Source organism: Glycine soja, chromosome 19, assembly GCF_004193775.1.
Source record: "Glycine soja cultivar W05 chromosome 19, ASM419377v2, whole genome shotgun sequence".
In the NCBI taxonomy this organism is placed as follows: domain Eukaryota; kingdom Viridiplantae; phylum Streptophyta; class Magnoliopsida; order Fabales; family Fabaceae; genus Glycine; species Glycine soja.
In genome coordinates this window covers 41,415,224-41,440,884 of record NC_041020.1, presented here as the reverse complement: position 1 = coordinate 41,440,884, position 25,661 = coordinate 41,415,224, and the positions used below count along the sequence as shown (strand labels likewise).

General features: G+C 33.8%; 3 protein-coding genes across 4 annotated transcripts; all 3 read right to left on the bottom strand.

Moving 5' to 3' along the window:
• Positions 1 to 5,044: 5,044 nt before the first annotated feature.
• On the bottom strand, positions 5,045 to 11,383 carry LOC114397964 (F-box protein At2g27310-like). Of its 2 annotated transcripts, none has more exons than XM_028360053.1 (2): positions 11,210 to 11,383; positions 5,045 to 6,332 (listed from the first exon to the last, which is right to left on the bottom strand). In XM_028360053.1, exon 2 carries the CDS (start codon positions 6,314 to 6,316, stop codon positions 5,189 to 5,191), a length of 1,128 nt encoding a protein of 375 aa, XP_028215854.1. In that variant the 5' UTR covers positions 6,317 to 6,332; positions 11,210 to 11,383; the 3' UTR covers positions 5,045 to 5,188. The 2 variants fall into 2 exon arrangements, with proteins under 2 accessions (XP_028215854.1, XP_028215855.1); XM_028360054.1 differs by lacking the exon at positions 11,210 to 11,383 and adding an exon at positions 7,276 to 7,386.
• Positions 11,384 to 14,220: 2,837 nt separating this feature from the next.
• On the bottom strand, positions 14,221 to 14,859 carry LOC114398054 (outer envelope membrane protein 7-like). Its single transcript, XM_028360175.1, has one exon. It carries the CDS (start codon positions 14,697 to 14,699, stop codon positions 14,463 to 14,465), a length of 237 nt encoding a protein of 78 aa, XP_028215976.1. The 5' UTR covers positions 14,700 to 14,859; the 3' UTR covers positions 14,221 to 14,462.
• A 958-nt stretch (positions 14,860 to 15,817) lies between these two features.
• On the bottom strand, positions 15,818 to 19,944 carry LOC114398325 (small nuclear ribonucleoprotein SmD1a). Its single transcript, XM_028360510.1, has 4 exons — positions 19,808 to 19,944; positions 19,629 to 19,705; positions 16,301 to 16,492; positions 15,818 to 16,190 (listed from the first exon to the last, which is right to left on the bottom strand). The coding sequence occupies exons 1-4, from the start codon at positions 19,819 to 19,821 to the stop codon at positions 16,129 to 16,131; spliced, it is 345 nt and encodes a 114-aa protein (XP_028216311.1). The 5' UTR covers positions 19,822 to 19,944; the 3' UTR covers positions 15,818 to 16,128.
• Between the last annotated feature and the right edge of the window lie 5,717 nt (positions 19,945 to 25,661).

Sequence of the window (25,661 nt, the reverse complement as noted above, 5' to 3'; positions counted from 1 at the left end):
ATTTGACATTTAGAACATAAATTAATAGGACTTTTACTAAAAAACCTATGATTAACGTAGATATCAATTTTTGATATAAATAAATTGATTAATTAAAGTTATACGTGACATGAAATTGACAATTGATACTTCTGATTTTGGGTCTTAAAAAAATGTTCCCATTGTTTTCCCAAGTAATTATTTGTTAATAGTGAAAATTATATTTACTTAGAATATATTTCAAACCAATCAAATAATTTTTAATTTTATTAATAAATAAATATTTAAATATGAGACATAGAATTCATACTCAATTGTAAGTTTTTTTTAATCAAATAAGTTCATAGTTTTTAATTTTAAAAAATTATTTAATACTTAAAACATATAACAATAGTGATTTCAATAAAGATATTCATGGATAATTATCTTGGTATTGTATAAAAGTTTGTGAAGTGAATTTTTTAATACTTTTTATTATAAAATCAATTTTCATAGTTATTATATTTCGATACTAATTTTGATAGTAAATAGAAATGGAGATTAGAAGAGTAAAGAGTTAGAAAGATACAAGAAAATAAAAAGACATCAATTTATAAAAGGTAAAAATTGAATACATACACGATAATTTGTTGAACCTACAATTAATCTTGATGGTAAACATTGTTGATATTTGAGAAATTAAATAATAGTGTTTCAATCACATAAAATTTGATAATCAGATGTCTTATTTATAGACTTCTAATATTAATAATGGTTGAATTATATGATTTCGACACATGTATAATAATATTCCTAAATACATTGCTATAATGCTATCAAACATATTCATAGCACTTTTTTTTGTAACCGTTTCAATTGACATTTCTATCTTCAAAGATATCCTGTTTTTGAGCGTTTTTTGTGCTTTATTGACATTGAAATTGTCGCTTTTGATCAAAATGAATTCCTTTAACGACACATTCAACTTTTTAAATTTTAACCCACTCTAATCACTTTCAAATAAACTCTTCTATTTCTATTAGAATAAGTTTATCAACACATGGGTTTCATAACTTAACCAACTTTTACATAACAGATATACCCTACTAATCTATTCATGTTTTGATATATTAACATAAGTAATATTTGATAATATATAATTATAAGTATTTTAAATAAAATGTATTGCATAGATCTTTTAGATAACTTTTAACTTTCGAATTGTTCCCCCTACAGTAAAGATCTAACTACGTCCTTGTTAGTTACATAGGTTAACACAATTGATAAATAACTCAACCTATGTTTGAATAACCGTTGAAATTCGATCAAAATTACGTTTAACTCAAAAATAACAAATAGTCTCTCCTTTCTCCTAGTATATGTTTTCCACCCCGGAACGCTTACCCAAACAAATATATATAGCGAAAACTTTGTTAAAAAAAACAAAATCTACTTTAATCATCTTTGCGTCTCAAAATAAATTAGTCTCCAACTATTACCTTTGGTGCAAATAAAAAAACAATGTAAACACACACTATATAGACCACTCTATTACAAACAGTGAACACTAATTCTGAACAAGTATGAAGCACCCTTAACCGTAGGGTCAATTAATTCAGTAAGTCATGGCAAGGACCAAGGCTCCTTCAGAAGAAGAACACCCGTTTTTCGTTGCAGAAATTGTTGACAAGAGATATAACATGTAACTAATAGTCTTGTACCACCGACCAGCCGAACCTACGAGATCCCCACATGTTTGATGTGCTTTTCTTTTAATTATTATCATAATCATAAATAAAGCCAAATTGTACTGCTAAGTTTGAATGAATAACAGACACGGAGGTTTTAAAAAAATCAAATCCACCGAATCTAATCATGAAGCCTTAAGGCTAGGTGCACGAAGCTCCAAGGTGGTTGCCGTAAATGAAATTATACTTTCTCCATCTATTCCAATACAAGCAAAAATTGCATGTACATGAGTATTTGTGGATGAGTTTGGATCGATTTTCAGTCCTTCAGATCCAAAGATTAAAATAATTGGTAATTTGATTTTATTTAAATTGCTTTTTTCAAAAAATTAATCCAATTTAATATGATAAAATTTAGTTTAAATTAGATCAGATGATTCGAGTTTTGCTAAAACATTCTTACTGTCATTTTGATTTTTTATTACCCTTTAAATTAGATGCACGATTTGAATTTTTTTTCACTCACCCTGGCCAGGATTTTTGCCACCCCTGTCTAATTGAAATGTAAAGGTTATTCTGAAATGTAATTTTACATTTTCGATTAGCATTTTCAGAATGTTAAAAAAGTGCAAGAAGTAATTTGTGGATTGCAAGAAGCAACTGCCTTTGATTCCCCATCAACCCATAGTTTGCCCCAAAAAATTGCAATTCGTGATGGCCGGATATTGATAGGTATAGAAACAACTACCCAAAGAGGTTAAGGGTCTCTTTGGAGTGGTGGTAAGTTTTTTATTTTTGATTTTTAAATGTAATTTTTAAAATAAAATGTGTTTGACAAAAATGTAATCAAAATAATTTTTAAATCATTTTTGAAATACTTTTACACTCATTTTCAAAAAAAAAAATAATATTATGAATTTGTTTTAGTCGTAAAAGAATACATGTTATCACCACCACCATCGTCACAGACACTACCGACGTTGTTGCCACAACCATCACCGACGTTGCCGCCAACAATGGTTGTCACCACCACCACCACCGACATAACTACTACTATCACCATCACCTCTATCGCCACTGTCAGTGCAACCACCATTGGTATCTCTACCATCGTCGTTGTTGACACGACCACTATCATCGTTGTCTTCACCCACACAAAACATACTCTTGAACTAATTTTAATATAATATGAAACTTTTATTGTGAGTTTATTTTAAAACCAATCATATTCTAAAACTGATTTTAAGATTATTTACAACTAAAACTAAAAACTAGCTATTATTTTTTAGAAATTTGAAATTGGAACCTAAAAATCACCCCAACACATGGCCTAAAACTTTCATAGGAAAAGGGGGTGTTGTAGAAATTTTTTGGGATACAAAAAGAAATACTGACCTGTGTGATGACCAGCAGAAGCAACAAGAACCCAAATTCGAGCATAATTCCATTCCTTCGGCTTTGGGCTAGTCCACCCAGCTGTTGACTTCCCAAGTTAAATTCCATAAGTTCTATTTAGATAAACTTCAGCCGAAGCATTTTTAAGAGAAAAAATATGAAAAAAATGAAATAACTTTCTCCATAAAAAATTAGTTTAAGCATAAATTAAAAATTAACTTTTAGAAAATTTATTATGAAAAAGCTTCAACAAATTAATTTATGCAAGTTAATTTTAATTTATAAAAAAATCCATTTCATTTTTTCATCTTATTTTTCTCTCCTAAAACTGTTATGAAGAAGTTTATCCAAAAGGGTTGATAACCAAATACGTTAGAGGTCCCATTACTGATAGATTTTAGCAGATAAAGTATACGTATTAGTTTCCTAACAGATCCATATATTCACTCCTATTGCAAAATTTCCAGGTATTTAAGCTGATGGTTGCAACTTGCAAGAGATATTAGGGACAATCTATGATGATTCCCCCACCAACTTGTTGTAACCAAATGAGGATGCATCCATGTGTTATTAAACTGACACAACTAGAAGAAAACAGTCTAGGCTTCAAAGAGCAGATAGGAGATTGCATTAAAACATTTAATTATAACCTCTACTTGCACATAGCAAAATTGTATCTCACCACAAAATTTTTAGTGAAAATTATAGAGATATGCTGATAGCAAATGCTGTAGTACTTTCTCCCTTGCCAACTGCATGAAAATTTCTTTTAACAGACTGTCCCCCACCAATAAGCCTCTGCTAGATACCAATACCAAACGATTTTCTTCATCTTGTAGCATTGATTTTTTCCAACCACCAAAACCATACAGCACAAAATCCGAATAAATATGGAAGTCAACATTTCAAAACATGAACCATAAACTACTCTTCCTACTGATATCCCAATTAAACAAGACAATTGCCAATTATGCGAATGCACATAACTTGCTCAGAAAATTAAAGAGGTGAAGACCATATTGAAAAGCGAACCTGGTAAAGGAGAGGCCCTGAATCAAGATATATTTGGTTTAGGTAAAATTATTTGCTCCAACACACATAGGAGAAATTATTTATTTTCTCCTTTGGCAATGCTTACATAGATACACAACAATATAGAAGGCTTAATAATTTGAGAGAGAGAACTGAAAAGCTGCATAAAAGCATAGAATGATATTGGAATGGAGAAGAAAAAACATGCTACCATTGACTTCAAAGTACCAAAAATAAGAATATCAAAGCTAATGTGGGAGAAGAATCAAAATCTCTAGCAGTGGCATATGGTGGCTGACGCCTACAATGGGTAGTGGCGGGTGAAAGAGAGTCCGAGAGTTGCACGATTTGTGAATGTGAAGGAGACCACATTCAAATGGTGGTCATGGCTCATTTATATCATATAAACCAAACATGGTTTCTTATATACGGGAGTAGTTTTGTAATTTTCACGTCCTAAGTAGGTTTGAGAGGGTACCGATGGTGCGGATTTGTTTGCCATGCCTAATTGCATCTTTCAGCGAGATGCAGCCCTGCAGTGCTTTTCAAGTTGCAGAGGATTATTATTTGCTGTGTTTATTTCTTAAAAGAAGTCTTAATAAATGTAATCTTTTCAATATTAAACTAAACCAAACATTCACCAAGAGCAAATATGAATGTAGTGAGAAACATTCTTAAAAGTAGGGCATCACCGTCGAAACAAAAATGAAGATGGTTATGCTTCATAATGTCGTAGAAGGAAAACAAGTTAAGAATTAGTATTTTTAGGCAAACAGAAGCAATTCTAGTGGAAGATTAAATCAAGTTAATAAAATGAATTTATAAGTATACTTTTTAGCTCTTGTAATGCTTATAGCATATCTTAATTTTAAAATACCTCCACATAAACAACATTCCTACTTCGTAGTCTGAGTGAGGTTAACACAAACGTTTTTGTAATCCCTTCTGCTGAATTTGAACAATGATCATACTTGGAGAATTATAACTCTCAAACCAGGGGCGCTACTATTTATTGATTTTTTTATTATGGTAAGCAAAATCATATCTTACACGGGAGTGCCAAGGTCCAACATTTGTTAGAGCTACATTAACTTATTCCTCTATATGATTATTGACTACCATTTCATAAAACAGTACCAGAACGTCATAAATGCTGCAATGCCACTTAAAATACAAAGTCTATCCAACCTACTTTCGTTTCTCATCTTCTCCTCTTTCAACTCATTCTGTACTTTCAAATACATATGACAAGACTCAAGTACTTCACCATAATTTTTGCTCCTTCGGCTGCTAAGTGCTTCCTTAAGTATATGCAAACTGTTTCTTCCATTAACATGAGCACCTTCCATGTCTTCCAACTGCATGCTCAGCTCTGTTAATTTAAGAGTTGTTTGAACCCCATCTTCTTCAGTGTGAACCACTCTAAACTTCATAATAAGAATACACTCCGCTACCTGACAAGGAAGAATGTCCCTGGCAGGTAGAACTGATCCAAAGCGGATAACAAAATCCTTATCTGTTGGCCAGTGTCTTTGACCACCAAGAGGGCTCCAACTAGCAAGATTTGCAGCCTGTTTTATTTTCTTGTTTACTATAATCCAACTAAGCTGGAGCCCTTCATGGAGCACCTGCCACAGCTTCCCATCTTTCCTTTCCCTCTCCAAGGATGTAATTGGTGGCAGACCATCAGTTACAGAAAGATGAACCGCTCCATCATTGATATCATCTCTATCTGCATAAGTGAGAATATCAATCCGGAAAGGGCAGTTATAGAACCAACCATCATAGCCATTTGCATTTGGAATTCCCCAGAGAACTTTGGAACAGATTGGTTTCCCCTTGAACCTAATATCTACTATAGAAACAAAATCTGATGGAGAGATGCTTTCAGATTCATTCATGTCCCCATAATATTCAGCTTCAGTCCAATTGTCCGGGTACTCGAGATAGTTGTTCAGTTGATACTCTACAACCTCCTTGTTTACAATAAGCGGGAAACAATCTGCATAGAATTTTCTGAATCCACCAATAGAAGATATTAAACTTTTGACATCCTCTCTATTGGTTGAAGGCCACATAGATGAACATACATTCTCCCATAAATTCTCTTCTTTTGAGATGGAACACAATGCTGCACAAGTACATGCTGCACTAGCCAATGTTGCACCATCAAGTCGACGAAATATATCATAGAAGAGATCACTGCTTAATGAGGGAATACTGTCAACTGGTGCAACTGACATGGCGATAATCCTTTGACTGCCAAGCAAACATAATTAAAATCAAAAAACAAAAGAAGAAACCTGCATTCCTTTGAATACAAGAAAGCAAAAACATTTTTTTCCCAGAAATTAGTCAATAATGAGGCATATAATGTTTTGCTAACATGGACAACACAAAAAATATGCAGTGTCTCATCGTGCTCTCTAGGATTATAAATAATAAATTACTTTATCTGAACTGCCAAATTATATAACACCCCAATCCAAAATTTTATTATGACTAAATAATAAAGGCATTGTTTCATGATTATGTTTCACAATTGCATAATACTCCGTTATGTTAAAATGAACAGCCTTTAAAATGCCAAGTTCATTTTTAAATGTTTGACATCAAAGCATTACAGTAACATGAGCATGGACATATGGTATACTTGGTTTTCAGTAGTTTGAGTTATAAAAACCATACAACTAAAAAAAAGATAGGAAGACCACATTTCCAAATTCCAATACACTCAAGGTTGTCAAACTCTCAAGTTAACTAGTAAACTCCTACAAAATGTATGATTCTAGGGAGAGAAAATGAGTTAACTTTGTGTCAAACTCTTTTTTTGGATAAACTCATGCAAACTCTTTAAACTCGCATGAACTCTCGAGTCAAGAAGAGAGTTTAAAATCAAATAACTTTGCCCCCCTTCCCCCCCCCCCCATTGACGCCATAGTGTTGATGTCTATGACTCAAATGATTCGAAGAAATGAACTCCTTTTTGAAATGTTTTTCACTAGAAACTTATGTTTTATGAATTTAAGTATAATTTGATCATTTTTGTAGTTTAATCTTATTCAGTACTTTGTTATTGTGGTTTGCTACTTTACTTTATTATGGAGTTGAAATGTTGAATTATTGTTAACAGTATTATGTTATGCATATATGTCATTAATAGGTTTTCTAATATTAGTTTTTATAATAGGTAAACTCTTACAAGTTTATGAGTCGGGTCTACAAAAGCTTCCCGAGAAACAAGAAACATTCAACCAAGTCCAAATCTTGTAGCTGCCTCAAACACTGCTTTGAAGATAAAAAAACAACAACAACAACGCCTTATCCCACTAGGTGGGGTCGGCTACATGGATCAACTTCCGCCATAATGTTCTATCAAGTACCATACTTCTATCCAAACCATTAATTTCGAGATCCTTTTTGATAACCTCTCTTATAGTCTTTTTGGGTCTTCCTCTGCCTCGAATTGTTTGTCTTCTCTCCATCTGGTCTACTCTCCTCACTACAGAGTCTACCGGTCTTCTCTCTACATGCCCAAACCACCTAAGTCTATTTTCCACCATCTTCTCTACAATAGGCGCTACTCCAACCCTCTCTCTAATAGCTACGTTTCTAATTTTATCCTGTTGAGTCTTACCACACATCCACCGCAACATCCTCATCTCCGCTACACCTACTTTATTCTCATGTTGGCTCTTGACCGTCCAACATTCTGTTCCGTACAAAATCGCCGGTCTTACCGCAGTCCGATAAAACTTTCCCTTTAGCTTGATCGGTACCTTTACATCACATAACACCCCCGATGCTTTTCTCCATTTCATCCATCCTGCTTGAATGCGATGATTCACATCCCCGTCAATTTCCCCATCATCCTGTATTACAAACCCAAGATATTTAAACCGTGTGACTTGAGGGATAATATGGTCTCCTATTTTCACCTCTGAGTTAGAAACCCTCCTTCTTTTGTTGAACTTACATTCCATATACTCCAATTTGCTTCTGCTTAGGCGAAAGCCATGTGTTTCTAGAGCTCGTCTCCAAGTTTCCAACCTCTCATTCAGCTCCTCCCTCGACTCTCCAAGGAGGACTATGTCATCTGCAAAAAGCATGCATCTCGGCGCTATCTCTTGGATTTGTTCCGTGAGGACATCCAGAATTAAGGTAAAAAGGTAGGGGCTAACGGTTGACCCTTGATGTAAACCAATTGTGATGGGAAAATCGTCTGACTCTCCACCCTGTGTCCTAACACTAGTCGATACCCTATCATACATATCTTGGATAGCTCGAATATATGCAACCCTAACCCCTTTCTTCTCTAGAGCTTTCCACAAAATCTCTCTAGGCACTCTATCATACGCTTTCTCCAAGTCAATAAAAATCAAGTGCAAGTCTTGTTGGGCCATGCGATATTGCTCCATCACCCGCCGTAATAAATAAATCGCTTCCATGGTCGACCTTCCCGGCATGAAACCAAATTGATTTTCAGTAACTTGAGTCTCCTTTCTTAATCTCCGTTCGATCACTCTTTTCCATAATTTCATGGTATGACTCATGAGCTTGATTCCCCTATAATTTGCACAATTTTGTATATCCCCCTTGTTCTTATAGATTGGCACTAACGTGCTTCTCCTCCATTCCTCCGGCATGCGTTTTGACCTCATAATTTCGTTAAAGAGTTCGGTGAGCCACTCAAGACCTCTATCTCCAAGAGTTTTCCACACTTCAATAGGTATGTTGTCTGGCCCCACCGCCTTACCATTACTCATTCTTTTCAACGCTTCCTTTACTTCCTGTTTCTGAATCCGACGATAGTACTTATAGTTCCGATCCTCTTCTCTTGTGTCTAGACTGCTAGAGTCATATCCATATCCATCATTAAATAAGTTGTGGAAATACGCCTTCCACCTTTCCTTGATATCTTTTTCATGCACTAAGACTTTGCCTTCTTCATCCTTAACACACTTTACTTGATCCAAATCTCTAGTTTTCCTCTCTCTACCCTTAGCAAGCCTATATATAGATCTTTCTCCGTCCCTGGTTCCTAGAGCTTGGTATAGTCCGTCAAAAGCTTGGGCTCTTGCCTCACTCACCGCCTTTTTGGTTTCATTTCTAGCTATCTTATACTTATCCCAAGTTTCAGAATTTCTACACCTAGACCACTCCTTGAAACACTCCTTTTTTACTCTAACTTTGCTCTGAACATTTTCATTCCACCACCACGATTCTTTACCCCTAGGTCCAAAACCTCTAGATTCACCCAACGTCTCTTTAGCCACTTTAATAATCTCTTGGGACATCTTGTTCCACATATCATTTGCACTTCCTTGTGATTGTCCACACCAACCCTCCCATATCTTTTGTTGGAAGATTCCTTGTTTCTCACCCTTCAAGTGCCACCATTTGATCCTTGGTGCTACCAGAGGACTTCTTCTCTTTGCCCTATCTCTAATTCTTACATCCATAACCAAAACTCTATGTTGGGTAGTTAAGCTCTCTCCCGGGATAACTTTACAGTTCAAGCAATACTTCCTATCAGACTTCCTGATAAGGAAGAAATCTATCTGAGAACATGTCCCTCCACTTTTGTAAGTGATAAGATGTTCCTCTCTTTTCTTAAACCATGTATTGGCTATAGAAAGATCCAAAGCCTCCGAAAACTCCAAGATGGATTTACCCTCCCCATTCATCTCCCCTAGGCCAAAACCCTCATGCACCCCCTCAAAACCTCTAGCCACGCTACCTACATGTCCATTGAGATCCCCTCCTAGGAAAACTTTCTCTCCTTGGGGTATATCCTGAAGTGCTCCTTCTAGATCCTCCCAAAATTTTACCTTAAAATGTTCTGCTAACCCAACCTGAGGTGCGTACCCACTAATAACATTAAAGGTGTCCTGTCCCACTACCAATTTTAATTTGAAGATAAAAAAAAAAAAATTTAAAAAAAAAAGGGAAAAAAGACAACCAAAATTGATGGAGCCTAGAGAAATTGGATATGTATATATATGAGAAAAGTATACAGAAAGGAGAAAATCAGTTTTCAATAAATTCGGAGTCCAAGACCCTATTAGAATTCAAACTCAAATTCAACTGTCAAATGATCCTATTTTTTTCATACATAAATTTTTAAGACAATATCCCAAAAGGTGTGAGGAAACCTCGTTTGAACAAAAATAAAAATAAAATATACAGTTAGATATTACTCCAGAGCAAGTTTAATGGGAAAAATACAACCTATGGGAGATGTCTCCTAGGTAATTTCTGAGACCTACGACCTATAGTAAATCACAATTCACAGACAAAAGTCCGGCAAGAGAAAGGAGCCACACAGGATAATGAATCTACAGGGAGAATATTGAATCTACAGAAGTATCTTAAGTTGCAATAAAAATTCGTTCATTTGCAAATTAGAAGGTTAAAATCAAGTTCCAATACTAGAAAGTAGTGACATACATTGGAATTACAAAATAATACATGTGGAGATTATAGACAAATAAATAAACGGACCTCTTCTAGAACTTGTTCCTATACATATAGGAAGAAATCAAATTATTACATTGATCAGTTCTTTCTTAACTGTGTTAGGTTCTAATTGAAATGTATGGTATGGGACTTGAGTCCCAAATTAGAAATATGGGCTTTTAGTGTAGGGTTTATAACTACAACAACTAACTTATAAGGTGTAGCTCTTCTAAGTCTTTCTATGAATTGGTATCAAAGTTTTTCAGTGGTGACCCATGTAGTCCATTTCACAACCAATCAAGAATTCCAAGAAGGAAGCTTATAAAAATAAAAATAAAAAAATCCTAATCTGCAGTGCATGAATAACCTTTTGATTCATAATGAAAAATTCATATGAATAAATTTTGCAGCGCTTCACATATTATTAAAGCATAATGTAAACCTTTTGGCTAATACATTCACATATTGTCTTATAATTTGGACCTAACTCAATCATACAAAATCGACTTATAAGTTAAGGGTTGTCCCTACCTATATGCGCTTGACACTATATTTTTAGTCCACGTGGGACAGAATTTTCTTTTTCAGTAAATTGCGTAACAAATAAAAACCCACAAAAAGAAAATAAAAAACAGAAATAAAATTGAGTGCAGAGAGAGGGGAAAGAGAGTTGTGACCTCAAATAACAGAGATGAACGGCAAGAGGGGGTGAAAATACAGTGCAAGATTTGAAGGGAACGAGAAATAGAAAGATAGATGAAAAGAGAGGGATTGCGTTTAGCGGACTTTGAAAACACAAACACGGGTTGTGTTGTGAGCAGAGAGAGAGAGAGAGAGAGGGGTGGGGTAGCGATTTACTACGCGTCACCCACATCAACTCTCTGAACTGCCCCATCAGTCAACCACCCAAACGTTGCCACGTAATGCTACATAAATAATAACAAAATTATTATTTTTAAAATAAAAAAAATTATGTTATTTCTATACAAATTCTACCTTATTTTTTAAATAAGATTACGTTCAGTTAAATATACATATAATTTATACAAAATAAATTACCATAATTTACATATAAAAAAATAAGTTGTTCATTTAGTTCCAAAATTTGTATTTCATTATCATTTTAGTTTTTTAAGTTAAGAAAATTTCAAATAAATTTATGAATTTTTTTTTTTTACAGTTTAAGTATTAGAAATTGACTCTTATTTCTCATTTTGATACCTAAGCAAATGAGAAGAAAAAAAAGTTAATTTTAAGAAATTAAATGAAATTCTAAAATTTTCAAGGACTTATTTCAAATTTTCTTAGTTTTAAGTCTAAAATGATAATGAGATAAAAGTTCATAAACTATATTGACTATTTACTCCATAAAAAATGCCATAATTTACGCAACAATTTTTGTCTTTATCTCTCTTTTGTTAATACCTTTTACTCTCTTCATTGTCCCATTCTATTTATATTTCTTTCTTTTATTTTTTCTCTTTTTCTTTTTAGTAGTTTTATATTTTTTTTCTCATCAAGTGTGATTATTTCAGAATTAAAATTTCATTCCCAGATACACAAACGGGAGGATTTAGTATTTTCATGTTTGATTAGAGTTTTAGAAAAATATTAAGTATTGTTATTTTTTAAAAAAGTAATTACAACACAATTTACTTTATTTTTATTCTGATGATTCTCATGGAAATGTAAGAAGTTATTTCCTAATCCACTTATAACTTTTCATTTAAACCCTTTTTCAATTATTTTAAATTTAAAAATATGCTTAGGAATGTTAAAATTTAGATAATTTAACCAAACACGTTTTTAAATATTCTTTTGGAATAACATTTTGGATAATACTTTTTGGGAATATGATTCTAAAGAATATAATATTATACCTTGAAAAAAAAGTATTTTTCACTTAAAGTAGTTTTTGTTGAAATCAAATAGAATAATTATAAAATCAAAATTTGCTCTTAAATATTTAATACAATTACATAGTCAAAACCATTAAATATAAATATTTATATGGATACTTACCTACATACCTGACTAAAATACTCCCGAATATTTAACATAATTGTAATTTCTTATGCAAGTTATAGTTAACATTATTCAATAATAAAAACTTCCTAAAAAAATAATAGAAAACGATTTTTTTGGTTTGTTTGTTTATGTATTTTGGGCCATCAACCAAGCAAGCTGAAAATATCTATTTGTCTCGCCATAATGAAAATATCTATTTTGTTTGGCACTGCTGAGTTCCACGAAGTTTCATGGGCGTGGGATATCCAAAATAAATAAATAAAAATAATGAGCACAATTTTTAATATATTACAAGAATACTTAAGATATTAGTTAAAGAATTATTATAAAAATACGGTGAAAATGTATTGAAAAGCAGTGTAAAGATATATTTCATCTTTCTTTTTAGCAACCACATAGACGCCTCATATCTTCAATCTCTTTTGTTATTGTTTGCCTCCACATTCTCTTTTGTTCCTTCTTGTCACATGCTTCGTCCCTTTGTTAGGTTGAGACTTCCACATTCTTTTTTGTTCCTTCTTGTCACCGACGAGCCATGAATGTTGCTAGCTTGATGCACCACCCAATTGGCGAGGGAGGTACTAGACCTGTTCGAAGTAATAATTCTACTAAACATGGTCAAAGTTGTGACTCTACTTGATTCTACATGGGTGTTTTTAAAAAAATAAATACAAGCATGTCTCGGCTAATTCTAATTAAATCAACCAAGTCACCTTTTTCTCCAAAACTACCCAAGTCATATATCAGGTAGCATCGGTGCATTATGCTTGACCAATCCAAATTGTCAACTAGACCAATTACCAAGTTGGTACAATGATTGAATTGGCCAATCCATTATATGTGGCGTGACAAAAATGAGTATAATTTTAATTTGAGAATTAATTTAACGACATTTTGTATGGTTTATTTAAAAATTAAATCAATAGCACTCTGGACTCCTTTTGCCATGCTTGGAGAAAGCGGGCAAACGTAGCTAATTCTATAATATTTTTCTCAAATAATGTTAACCAGCAAGTTAGATATTAAAACTAAGAAGTAAGAACACAAAAATTGAGAGAATTAAAAGGGAAATTAAGTCATCATCATTATTCCACATAACCCTGGCATCTCTGTTAAGTATCCCCGGTTATGTCATGCAGCTTTCCTTGATCCCTGTGAACTTATGTGGCAATTGAAAAACTATGCAGAGATTTCATTTGGGGTAAAGGCCATCTTCTAGCATGGGACAATATTTGCCCTCGTAGAGAATATGGTGGTTTAGGCTTTAGAAATTTGGGATCTATGAATCTTGCCTAAATTGTTGCATAAGCTTTTGTATAATTATATTTTAACAATATTATCTAAAGTAGTTCTAAAAAACATCACAGGTATAGTATAGCTAAATGGTTAACAAGAGTAGCAATATGATATGTGCATTTGTTCCATTCCCTATAAATGAGACACAGCCTGAGGAGAGGAGCTCACCAGATTAAATAATAATTACTAACTCTGTGAGTAAAGGAACCCAAAGTAGCAAAATTGTCAAACAATAAGCATTAAGCACCATCCCCACTCCTAAAATGTTAATTCCTCCTCCCCCAAAAAATATAGATAGGCATTTAGTTTGGTACATCCTAGTGTTGTTCCAATTTGATAGCTACAACTACAAGGAGGCATATGATTGTAAAAGCTAAAACGGGAAGTACCAAAATACCAATTGTCCGTTTATATCTGACCATGACAAGGGAAACAAACAGAACAGAACAACCTGGTATTTTTTCAATCCTAAAACCAAACAAAACAGAACAAAAATACTGACAACACAATATACACAAAATTAACAGAAACACAAAGAGGCTAGCAACATTATTTCATTTGGACAGTAATTTTCAGGACATTCAAAATAACATGAATGAGATAAGTTCAGGCGTCGTCGGTGGTTTTGGTATCAGCAGCGACAGGCACGTCGTCAGCGGAGGCTTCGGGAACGTCGTCGGCGGTGGTTTTAGGAAGAGCATCGTCGTCGGGGTCACGTGCCGGGTCGGACTTGTCGATGGAAGCACGTGCCTTGGTAAGGAAGGGTTTGAGAGCGAGCTCTATAGCGAGCCACGCGAATGCTAGGGCTCCCGCCACCACCGCCGCTTCTTTTGCCTTCCCCATCCTTCGTCTCTTCACTCTTCTCTTCTTCTCTGTATTTATGCAAGATTGCGTGCTCCCACTGTTTAGCCACCACCACAATTTTCTCAAACCTTAGCTTCTTCTTAAACAAGACACAACTTGGCCCAACTTTAACTTTGACCACTACTTGCTCATCCTTCCTTTTTCACACTTAACCCACCATTTCGTAATAATAAGGGTAAATACTTCTATCTAGCATGAGGCCGTGGCATATTTCTAAATGTATAAAAGAAATTATAGAATAATGTCAAATTAATTCTTAAAAGATATAATTTATTGTTAAATTGATCTTTAAATCTTACAACTTATTGATAAAATGCTCTTATAAATTTAATGGCATAATCAATCTATAAGAGAAACTAAATTTAAATTTTTATGTGTTAGAAACTAATTTATCAACTTACTTTTTTATACTTTCAGTATCAAAACGTGTATTTATCATCATAATAATAATGATAACAATAGGGTTTAGTTGCTTTTTTTTTTTTTCTTTTCCAGAGATCATGGGGTAATTTCAGGTATAGCCAAAGACACGGGTTGGAAGAAACTATGGATTGAATGCCATTCAAAATTAGTCCTTGAAACTAATAAAGAATGAAACCATGGTTCCTTGGAGAATTAGAAACAGATGGAAGAACAACATCTCTCTGACTAAGAACATAGATTTTTCTGCTGGGACACATCTACCATGAGGGAAATACATGTGTAGATAGTTTAGCCTCCCACGATGGTGTGTAGATACTTTAGCCTCCTACGATGGCATTCCACCCCAGCTTCATTTATCACCATTTTGTAAAGGATTAACAAACTCTTCCCTAGTTATAGGTTTTCATATTGTTCTGTTTTTTCTTCTTTTATCTCATGGATTTGGTTATGTCCCCCATGCTTTGGCTACCTTTGCTAACCCTCTTTTGGACTTAAAAAAAAAAAATACCTCCGCATCTGTTTTAATATAATTGTTTTAACTAGTTTAGCTCGTTTCCAAATCTTTACCAGATATTGCATCAACGTTGCTATATTCACTGTAAAATCAATTCTTAAGAGTAGCTTTTATGGCTTACTTTTTCCCTCTTAAATGGAGTCAAGTTTAATATCCAATATATGTAAAAGTCTTCAATTAACACAACCACTACGAACAACGGCTATCATCAGTAATTCCTATAACTTCATCATATGACACTACACATACATAGGCAGTTTCTTTCAGAAGAGACTTTAGAGATATGACAATTATCCAACAGGAAGGAATTATACACGAGAACTTCAAAGCATTGATGCAAGAAAATGGCAACATGAACAAAGTCTGCATGATTAACTAACAACAGCACTCCTACAACGTCTTCAAAACTTCTCAGAAAAATTCCCTACAATAATGGTACAAGCAAATGCCACAAATTTTGTGATGTGCATCTTAACGACCACGACCACGGCCACGCCCACGTCCTCGTCCCCGCCCTCTCCCCAAAGGCTTCCCTGTAAATAAAATCAAAACTTTGAGAACCAGATATTCCTAGATAACAGTCAACCTGAACATAATTGGCCTCTGATAAACATTCTAGTGAAAGTCAAATAATATACAATACCAGCAGTTGGCTTCTTAGGCTTGATCTTAGGAGCCTCTTCAACCAGTAAAGTCTCAAGATTCAAGCTGTCAGGAAGGATATAATATCGAATGTTGTTGCCTCTCACACTGAGATGATCCAAAGTAACTGGGTTTTTCCCTTTCAGAGTTAGTTTAACTGTTTTCAAATGTGTATTCATACTGATATCAACACCTGCAGTATAGCATCAAGTCCATGGATCAGTACAACTAAAGCTGCAAAGCACTTCTAACGGCATCCCAAATAAGGCTTAAAGACACAAAACAGCAAACTTTTAGTTAGACATGAGCTGATATGTATTCATCAATTAAAGACAACAAAATTCGTTGAAATTTAATTTGATTATGTTTGGACAATAGGTAGTACTATATGGCTCAATTATAAGCAGTGTTGTCAATAGCGGATCGCGGAAAATCTGCTATGGCATATGGCAGATAGCTCCACGGGCAAGTAGCGGAAGCAGCATAGCAGTTGAACACACATATACATACATAAATACATACATACATACATATATATATATATGTATAAAAAAAATAAGCTATATGCAAACAAAAATAAGCTGGATAAACATTGACATAATATTAACTCAAAAGTTAAATTGTGCAAGACAAAATATGTTGGAAACATTAAAAAAAGAGCTAAATACTAAAGAAATCCTAGTAAAGGAGTGGGGAAGAAGGCTGGACCCTGGAGGGTTCTGAGTTTTGGGAGGAAGGGTTTAAGTATAAGAGATGTTTAAGTGGCAATGATCTTCAAAGGTTAAATGCGATAGAAATAAAAAAGGCAACGTTGGGCCTATTTTAAAATAAGAAATTCCAAGTCACATTTGACTCCAACTCTATAGTTTAAAACCTCACGTGAGTGTTAGTATAGAATAAAACAAAAACAAACTGAATCTTTATTATGTTTTAAAAAGGCACATGAGCCCAAACATCAGTCACCTTCATGGGAACCCTTAATCTGAAACTACCTCGACTCTGCTCTATCACGGCTGAGAAACTTCGCCGCTCTGCAATTTCTGAAAGGAGACACAAGATCCGCGACGTGAGTTTTAACAAAGCCAAAAACCTTGTCCGCAAGCCCAAAACAACTCTGAACTGAAGTTCCGTGCAGACTGCAGACGTGACCTGAATCCGCGCCTGACCTGGTTTCCTTTCTTTCAGATTGATGAACCAATGAACCCTAAACGCCGTCAATGCAATTTCTCTCCAGATTCAACCTTGCCAGAAACTGGCGACACAACAGCCGTGACGCAATGAGATTCCGTGACACATAAGGCGCCCGCGATTATGATTTTCGCGGAGTCTGCAACACGGTACCGTCACAATTGCATTTTCCCTAAAACCCACTACGCTATAGCGTGATAGCACTACGATAGCCGCTATTTGACAACACTGAATACAAGGATTCACTATCCTCACAAAACATGTCTGATTTCAACTCATTAGAAAAACAAAATGTAAAAGAAAGTTGTTGACTTATTGTGTTGGCTATTTATTCACAAAGCTAGGGACACACCTGTGCCAAAAATATTCTAAAATTTAAGGCAACTAAAGACAACCTCTAAGTTTTCTATAAGCATGAATGTGATTAAGTCCAACTAAATCCAGAAGCTTGTTCAAAGAAATATCCACAAAACAGATTGCAGGGGGGGTAAATTTAATTAAGCGATGAGGATTTGAGGAGACTTGTATTTCTGCCATATTTCTGTCAAATTTGCCCTAGGAAAGATGTAAGGCTATTCTAAATTACAACATTAAGGAAACTTGATCAAGAGGCTAAGAGGTTCAATACTGTCATAGTGCCATATAATCAAAATTGCAATAGATTTGCCTCACAAGTGAGATATTCAGACTCTAGAGATCAAGGTGCCTCATACCAAAATGTCATAAGCAACAGACATCTTCCTACTGTTCCAAGTTTAGAGTTTAAATAGTAATTTGTTGCTTTTTTTACATCAGATATTATAAAGGAGAAATTAGGGTCAGTACAAATAAGAGGAAAACAATCTAGAAGCATGGATACAAGTCATACAACACAGGACACAAATACAATAAGACATTGCTACCATCTAGAAGTGTTTGAGCCTCTTGGAGGACTGGACATTACTCAAAACAGAAAAGGACAAGAAACATCCTATTCATTATGTAAGGCATAACAGTGAAGAGAACAAGAAGTTGAACATGAAAAAAATTCACAGATTCAGGATAGCTATTCAATCTCTCTATCATGTCAAACTCAGGAATTTTGAAAAGCCATAGCAGCTCACCAATGAAAAGCCACCAAAAACTAATCTGTCCCATAGCATGTTTAGGTGCAACGAGATCAAAGATATTTCAAAGTTCAAAATTGATCATATTAGTTATGCAGTAAGTTGTAACCTATCACACTGATGACAGAGTTCACATCTTGTTGTCTCTTAGAGAATGACAGGGTAATTAGCCATTCACTTTGACAAGAAACAAAGTTGTTAACAGAGGAATTACAAGCAAAGAAGTCATATACCAACCGTTGTGAAAAAGTTGAACAGAAATATATGAAGTTAAAAAATGGATTTTATTTTAAGCATCGTCAGTACTCAGTAATGCTTTGCAAATAATACATGATTACGACTTTTTTCTTTGGATAAGAGATTGTCAATTATGATGAACCAACCTCCATTAGCAACGCAGACACTTGATAACATAGAAGAAATTATTAAAAACATCCAATGGATTTCACTAAAATTGATCTTCCAAACTATAAAAAAATCAGAATCTTTGCAGTTAATATTGATATATTATACACAATTGCTCTATACATAAGAGAAAGAGCTTGGGTGGGTGTCAAATTGCAGCATCACAAAAGAACGTGTAATTTTATTTACAGAGGACAAAACTGCCTCCGCTTCACCTTTTTTTCGACTATGACAACGAAATCTATGAAATCCATTGGGCACAAAGTCATAAGATGAGATCTCATTTTATGCGAATAACATGTGAAATCTAATCATTTGAATGCCATGCACAAGAAGATAAAAATTGCTATCTAGTTCCCAAGACCCACAAAAAAAAAAAAGGATCTGAAATTCCAGGGTAACGATTTGAGAATGAAATGAACAATTGCATTAGGTTTAGGAATTGAAAAAAACAGTAAGCATCCCTACAACATGTCATTCGTAACTGAATCGTAGACCGAGTGCTTTAGTGCTAAATCTTAACGTAAAGGTTTAAGCGCGAAACCAAACTAGGGTTTAACAAAAGCAGCAACAAAATCAAGCGGCGAAGAACAAAACGATACGGGAAAAGAGCGGAAGGGAGAAGAGTACCTGTAATGGTGCCGTGAACAACTGTGCCGTTCTTGAGCTCGATTGATACGGTTTCGTTGTTCAGCTTCATCAGAAACCTGTTTCAGTTTTAGACGCTTTTTAGCTTCAAAGTGAAGAAGAAGAAGAAAAAAAAAGAGTAACAAAAAGGAAAAGGTGGAATGAGAATGAATATGTGAGACCTGACGAGCTTCATGGCGGCAGAGAAGACGGTGACTGACGGCAGGGTTTTGAGGTCACACACAAGACTCGTCGGTCGCTGCAACAGCGTTTATAAGTATTGTAGCAATGCTCAGTCCTCACTGTCCTTAGTGAAACAAACCTCACAATAATAATAAAAATATAAAATAAAAAGAGGGAAAAAAAATACTAGTAGTAAATACGAAATGGGTATATAAAATAAACACTTTCGAATTTATAATTTATAAATTATACTGACATTTTATTTTATAAATATAAGAGATTAAAATTCATCGTTAATAAATATATTTAAGTATATAAATTATATTTTAGATTTATTACAGATAATTTAATTTGTGATACAAGGTGTATTTTTGTAGTTCACTCACTTTTGCTGCAAGACAACTATACAGTATATTTGATATTTTGGTTTTAATTTGAAACTCTTCATTAATTTGTCATTGAAAAAAAGTTTTTTTTTTGTACATTTTGCAAATGAAGATAGAATCCACAAAATAGTTACCACAATAGCATTAAGAACATATTTTTTAATGTAGTTTTTCAAACACATTTTTTATTTGGTTAAAATTATTAAATCAAGAGATAATCAATAAATATGACATAAATCTCACAAAATTTTATTATTTTCAATAAATCTTAAATAATAAAAAAAATATATACAAAAGAGTGTAATAAATAATGTATGTCTAACATTTTTAAACTTCTTATAAAAAAAAAGAGTATACCTAAACCAGACAAAAAAGGTTCAAACATATATTAGTCCTACATATAGCGTCATAAATAAAGTTTTTATGATTTTGGAGAAGAGAAGTTTTTTTTAAAATTTTTTTATCAAAATAGATAAATTTATTTCAAATAAATTAGTAAATTATGTTTTAAAACACGACTTCTAATAAAGAAATATTGTTTTAAAACATGATTTTGATTATTTTTTTTATTGAAAATGTTAGAAGTGCGTTCAACGATTTCAGGAGTTTTTTGGTTTTTTTTCAAGAAAAAAATGATAAAATCATATTATTAAAGATCAATTGTATATATCAAATGGTGTAGCACTTTCTTCTATGTGATAAGTTTTTTCGTGATTGAGAAAAGAAAACCATATAAATTTATTTCTTCCTTTCATTTTTCTTCTTCTTTTTCCATACAAAGAACTAATTTCTAAATGAAGTTTCACAAATGATTAGTTTAACCTTTCATGTTAAATTAAAAAAGACAAGCTAAAGTCGTGTTGTTATACACGACTTCTTGCATTTAATTTTTTAAAAAAAAACTACTAAAGTTAAATTGTTAAACATAACTTCTATTGTTTTAAATACAAAATTTTAAAACCAAAGTCGTGTTTTTATTGTTATAAAAAAATCGTGTATTTATCCATTTCCTGTACTTTATTTTAAATCTATTTATTTTGATAATTTTTTTTCTTAAAATTACCCCAAAATCGTAAAAAAAAAAAGTCATTAATATTGGGAAATATAAACCATGAGCCATTGACACAGCGGCCAAAGAACAAAACATGAATTATTATCTCAATAAAAGTGAGGTGTGGGTAGTTAAGAAAAGGGAGGGAGAAATATACATACAGCACACAATCCTTAGGTTGATCATGACTAAAACATCACCTATAATAACAATAATTAATACAAAGAAGGGTATTCAAAGTTTTGTTGCAGAATTGACATAGGACATCTCTTTATACATTGAATTCTCATAAAATAGATGTACCTCTAAGATGTCTGTACCTATGAACGTGAACATCATGATCATGAGAGTCATACATACACACAAAGCAAATAAGTTACAATATATATCATACATACAGGGATGGATCTAGAAATTGATCATATGGGGCTGTTTTTTTTTTTCTCTCTTTTTTATAATTATTTAAATATATAAGTTGTGATAAATAACTATTTAATAATAATGATTTTTAAAATATGTTTGTTATTTTACCGTCATGATTTGTTTATAATTTGTTTGAAATTAAAAAATCAAATTCTAAAACAGTTTCAATTATTATTTTAATTAAAAACTAAAAAAAATAAATTCAAAATAATTGAAGTTAGAGTTAATTCTTTTAAAACATAAAATTCGTGAATAAGTAAATGAACATTCAATTATATAATTGTTATGTCTTTATTACGTAAAATTTGATTAAGTTATAAAAATTAATAGAATAAATTCTTTAAAAAACAAGTAGAAATTTGACAAATTTGTATAATCCAAATAAATTATTTTGATTGAGATTGTTAATTTTGATAATTTTATTCACACACGTGAGATTAACAAGGGATGAAGAATAAAATATTTTTTGACCAATTGAAGTACTAGTTAACAAAGTTATAGGGACACTTATGTGAAAATAATTGCTAGTATCATATTAATATATTTAGGATTATATTTGTATACATGTCGGAATCATGTAATTTGACCATTAATATTAAAAGTTTACAAATAAATCTGTTAGATGATCAATTTCGGGGGTTGAAACATAATTACTTAATTTCTTAAAACACTAACATATCTATCATCTAAATTGGCTAAAATTTCAGAAGATGATTGTATATATGTTCAACTTTCATTTTTAATGAATTCATGTCTACTTAGTTTATTGCACATTTTTTAACCCTTAACTTATTTCAATCTCGATTTCTTCTCAAAACTTTACTTTTTTCAATCCTTATTTCTTATTATTATCAAAATTAATAAAAACTAATCATTAAATGAAAAACACTTTTATCAAAGTTATTTTATTATCTTATAAATTACAACATTATTATAATTCAAATGAATATATTTATCAAAATTATAATTGTGATTTACATTAAATATTAGACAATTTTCTATTAAGTTGAAAACTATCAACATACTTATTTAACCAAAAAGAATTCATAATCTAAAATAAGTTATATGTTTTATTTTTAAATATTTATTTATTAATAAAATCATTTAATGAAAATTCCTTTACTATTTTGAAAATACTTTTCTTTCGAAAATAAATATAATTTTCAAGATTAACAATAATAAGTATATATTTTTTAAAAAGAAGAAACAAATTTCCTTAGTAAAAAAAATTATCACTGAGAAACAAATTTTAACTTGGTCTATCCTTCACGAGAAGACACCATGTTAGGAAGAAGGAGGAAGACATGCATGGCTATTAGTTAGTTACTGAGACCATTAGTTAGTTATAGGCCGTTAGTTTGTTGTAACAGCATTGTGAGTAGTTACATACTATAGCAGAATTGTATATAAAGGATTGCCTGCACATGAATCTGCACATGAATAAAGAGGAGAATATTTTGAGAAAAGCTTAGTTTAGTAGGAGGGACCTTGACCTCGAACCAAGGTATTCCACCTTCTTCCTCTCCGCTCATAAACAATTGGAATGTTAGGAAGAAGGAGGAAGACATGCATGGCTACTAGTTAGTTACCGAGACCATTAGTTAGTTATAGGCTGTTAGTTTGTTGTAACAGCATTGTGAGTAGTTACGTACTATAGCAGAATTGTATATAAAGGGTTGCCTGTGCATGAATAAAGAGGAGAATATTTTGAGAAAAACTTAGTTTAGTAGGAGGGATCTTGACCTCGAACCAAGGTATTCCATCTTCTTCCTCTCCGCTCATAACAATTGGTCCGACCTGCCACCGCTGCAGCCACTGCCGCCGCTGCAGCCACTGCCTCCATTGACGCCGTTGCATTTGCATCCATCGTCAACATGGCTGACCATACAACACAAAAGATCACATCCGATAGGCTTGAAGACACCATCACTTGCCTATCCAACAATCAAGCTTCCCTCGATGACAAATATGCAGAACTTTCCGGCAAGGTGGACTCGATTCTCGATCACCTCCACCTGCGGTCACCCAACCATAACCATCTCAATTTCAACACCCAGCTTCATCAACGTAATGTTGCCAAATTAGATGTCCCGCGATTCTCGATCACCCACCTACCGCCCATGGTTGCCGTCCATGGCTGCCACTCGCCAAACGAAGCTTCCATGGCTGCCGAGGACCACCTTGAGGCCGCCTTGGCCAACCTTGCTGCTGCTCAACATCGCCTCGAATCCTCAATGGATGCCCTTCTCTTAAGACTGCCGCGGCAACCCGGTCACCTCTACCCTTCTTCCTCCCTGAAATCACCACCGTCGTTGCCCCCACGGCTCACGACAACTTCGTCTTCCTCCGCACAACCACCACCACCACCCACAACAGCACCCACATCAGTCGCACCCATGGCTCCGTTGCCGCTTCCCCGCTTTCATTCGATCAACCGCCACTTTCAGCTCAGTCGTCCGTTGCCTTTATCGATTCGCACCACCCACCGTCGTTACCTTCACGACCATTGCCGCAAAACCCCTTACAGCAATGACACCATCTTGCTCGGCGATGATGCCGTAAAGCATCAAATTCATCCGCGCTTGGTTTGGATTCTTTTCGCCATCAAGACTTGCCTTTGCTCCGTCTGTCATCGATGACGACGTCCGCCGCCACACCCGCCACCACCACTGAAGCCACCGCCTCAACCACAACCATGGCTGACACAGGTTGAGCTTCTGTTTTACTCATGTTCTGTTTTTTGCAACCAACACCTTGAGGACAAGGTGTTTTTGATGGGGTAGGGAATGTTAGGAAGAAGGAGGAAGACATGCATGGCTATTAGTTAGTTACCGAGACCATTAGTTAGTTATAGGCCGTTAGTTTGTTGTAACAGCATTGTGAGTAGTTACGTACTATAACAGAATTGTATATAAAGGGTTTCCTGTGCATGAATAAAGAGGAGAATATTTTGAGAAAAATTTAGTTTAGTAGGAGGGACCTTGACCTTGAACTAAGGTATTCCATCTTCTTCCTCTCTGCTCATAGCACACCATCACTTTGGGTAAAATAAACATAAAAAAAAAGATGAAGTTTTGGTTACGACTAGATTGTGGAGTGGCATAGACTCCTATTTTCCAGGATTTAGAATGGATAAAAACTCTATTGCATCGATATGGAAGGATTTTGTGATTTTGGGGTGGGGAGATTTCCACTTATAGTCTGTGTGACGTAAGTGTTGGGCTTTCGATGTTATGTTTTATTATCTTCTTGCAAACTCTTTCCATACAGGGTAAATAATCTTCCCATCCCTATTATATGTGATATATTAAGAATGCCAAGGCAGGGGAATAAAGCCCCTGCTAGCCTCCTGTAGATCCATCATTGCATGCATAGCAAAAATGTGACATTTAAATACTATAATTGTACTAAGGATATCTTGTTTAAAATATAGTTATAAATAAGCAACAATTTATATCATCATCAGATCATTAGTCACATATTTTCAACACAATATGATAACAACTATATGATATATGTTGTCATGCTGACAACTCTCCATGGAGAACAACTATTGGACGACCAACCAAATACCCCCTTAATTGTGGTAAAATGACAACATCCATTTGGGAAAAAGTGGCATGTACCAAAAATCATTTGGGAGATACCGATTTTGATCTAAGAGTAATTGTGGCAATGTTAGGATGTACGCACGTGGGTACTTGTCACGACCACTTGGGGTTTTGAATGAGTCATCATGACCATTTGTAAAATTGTGCATTTGTATATCCCCATTGCTACTAAAGCTACCTACCTCTAGCTTTCTCCACGTCTATCAAAGTGTCTCAATGACTCATGCATGTAAACACACCAACTAACAATGTCCAATTTTCAGTTCATTATATTTAACAAACTTTGTCACTTAGTTCCTCCTATATGTGGGTTAGACATAACATCACATTGATCTCAATGTGTGACGTTGTGGAATTCCCAAAAGTATTTTTTTTATTTTTC

Bases quoted from the DNA above. Each gene is read 5' to 3' on its own strand.
- LOC114397964 (XM_028360053.1), bottom strand. From the start codon at position 6,316: ATGTCAGTTGCACCAGTTGACAGTATTCCCTCATTAAGCAGTGATCTC.
- LOC114398054 (XM_028360175.1), bottom strand. From the start codon at position 14,699: ATGGGGAAGGCAAAAGAAGCGGCGGTGGTGGCGGGAGCCCTAGCATTC.
- LOC114398325 (XM_028360510.1), bottom strand. The intron at 16,493-19,628 runs GTACTCTTCTCC...GCTATACTGCAG, and splicing joins TGTTCACGGCACCATTACAG to GTGTTGATATCAGTATGAAT. The intron at 16,191-16,300 runs GTATTGTATATT...TTTTATTTACAG, and splicing joins GCCTAAGAAGCCAACTGCTG to GGAAGCCTTTGGGGAGAGGG.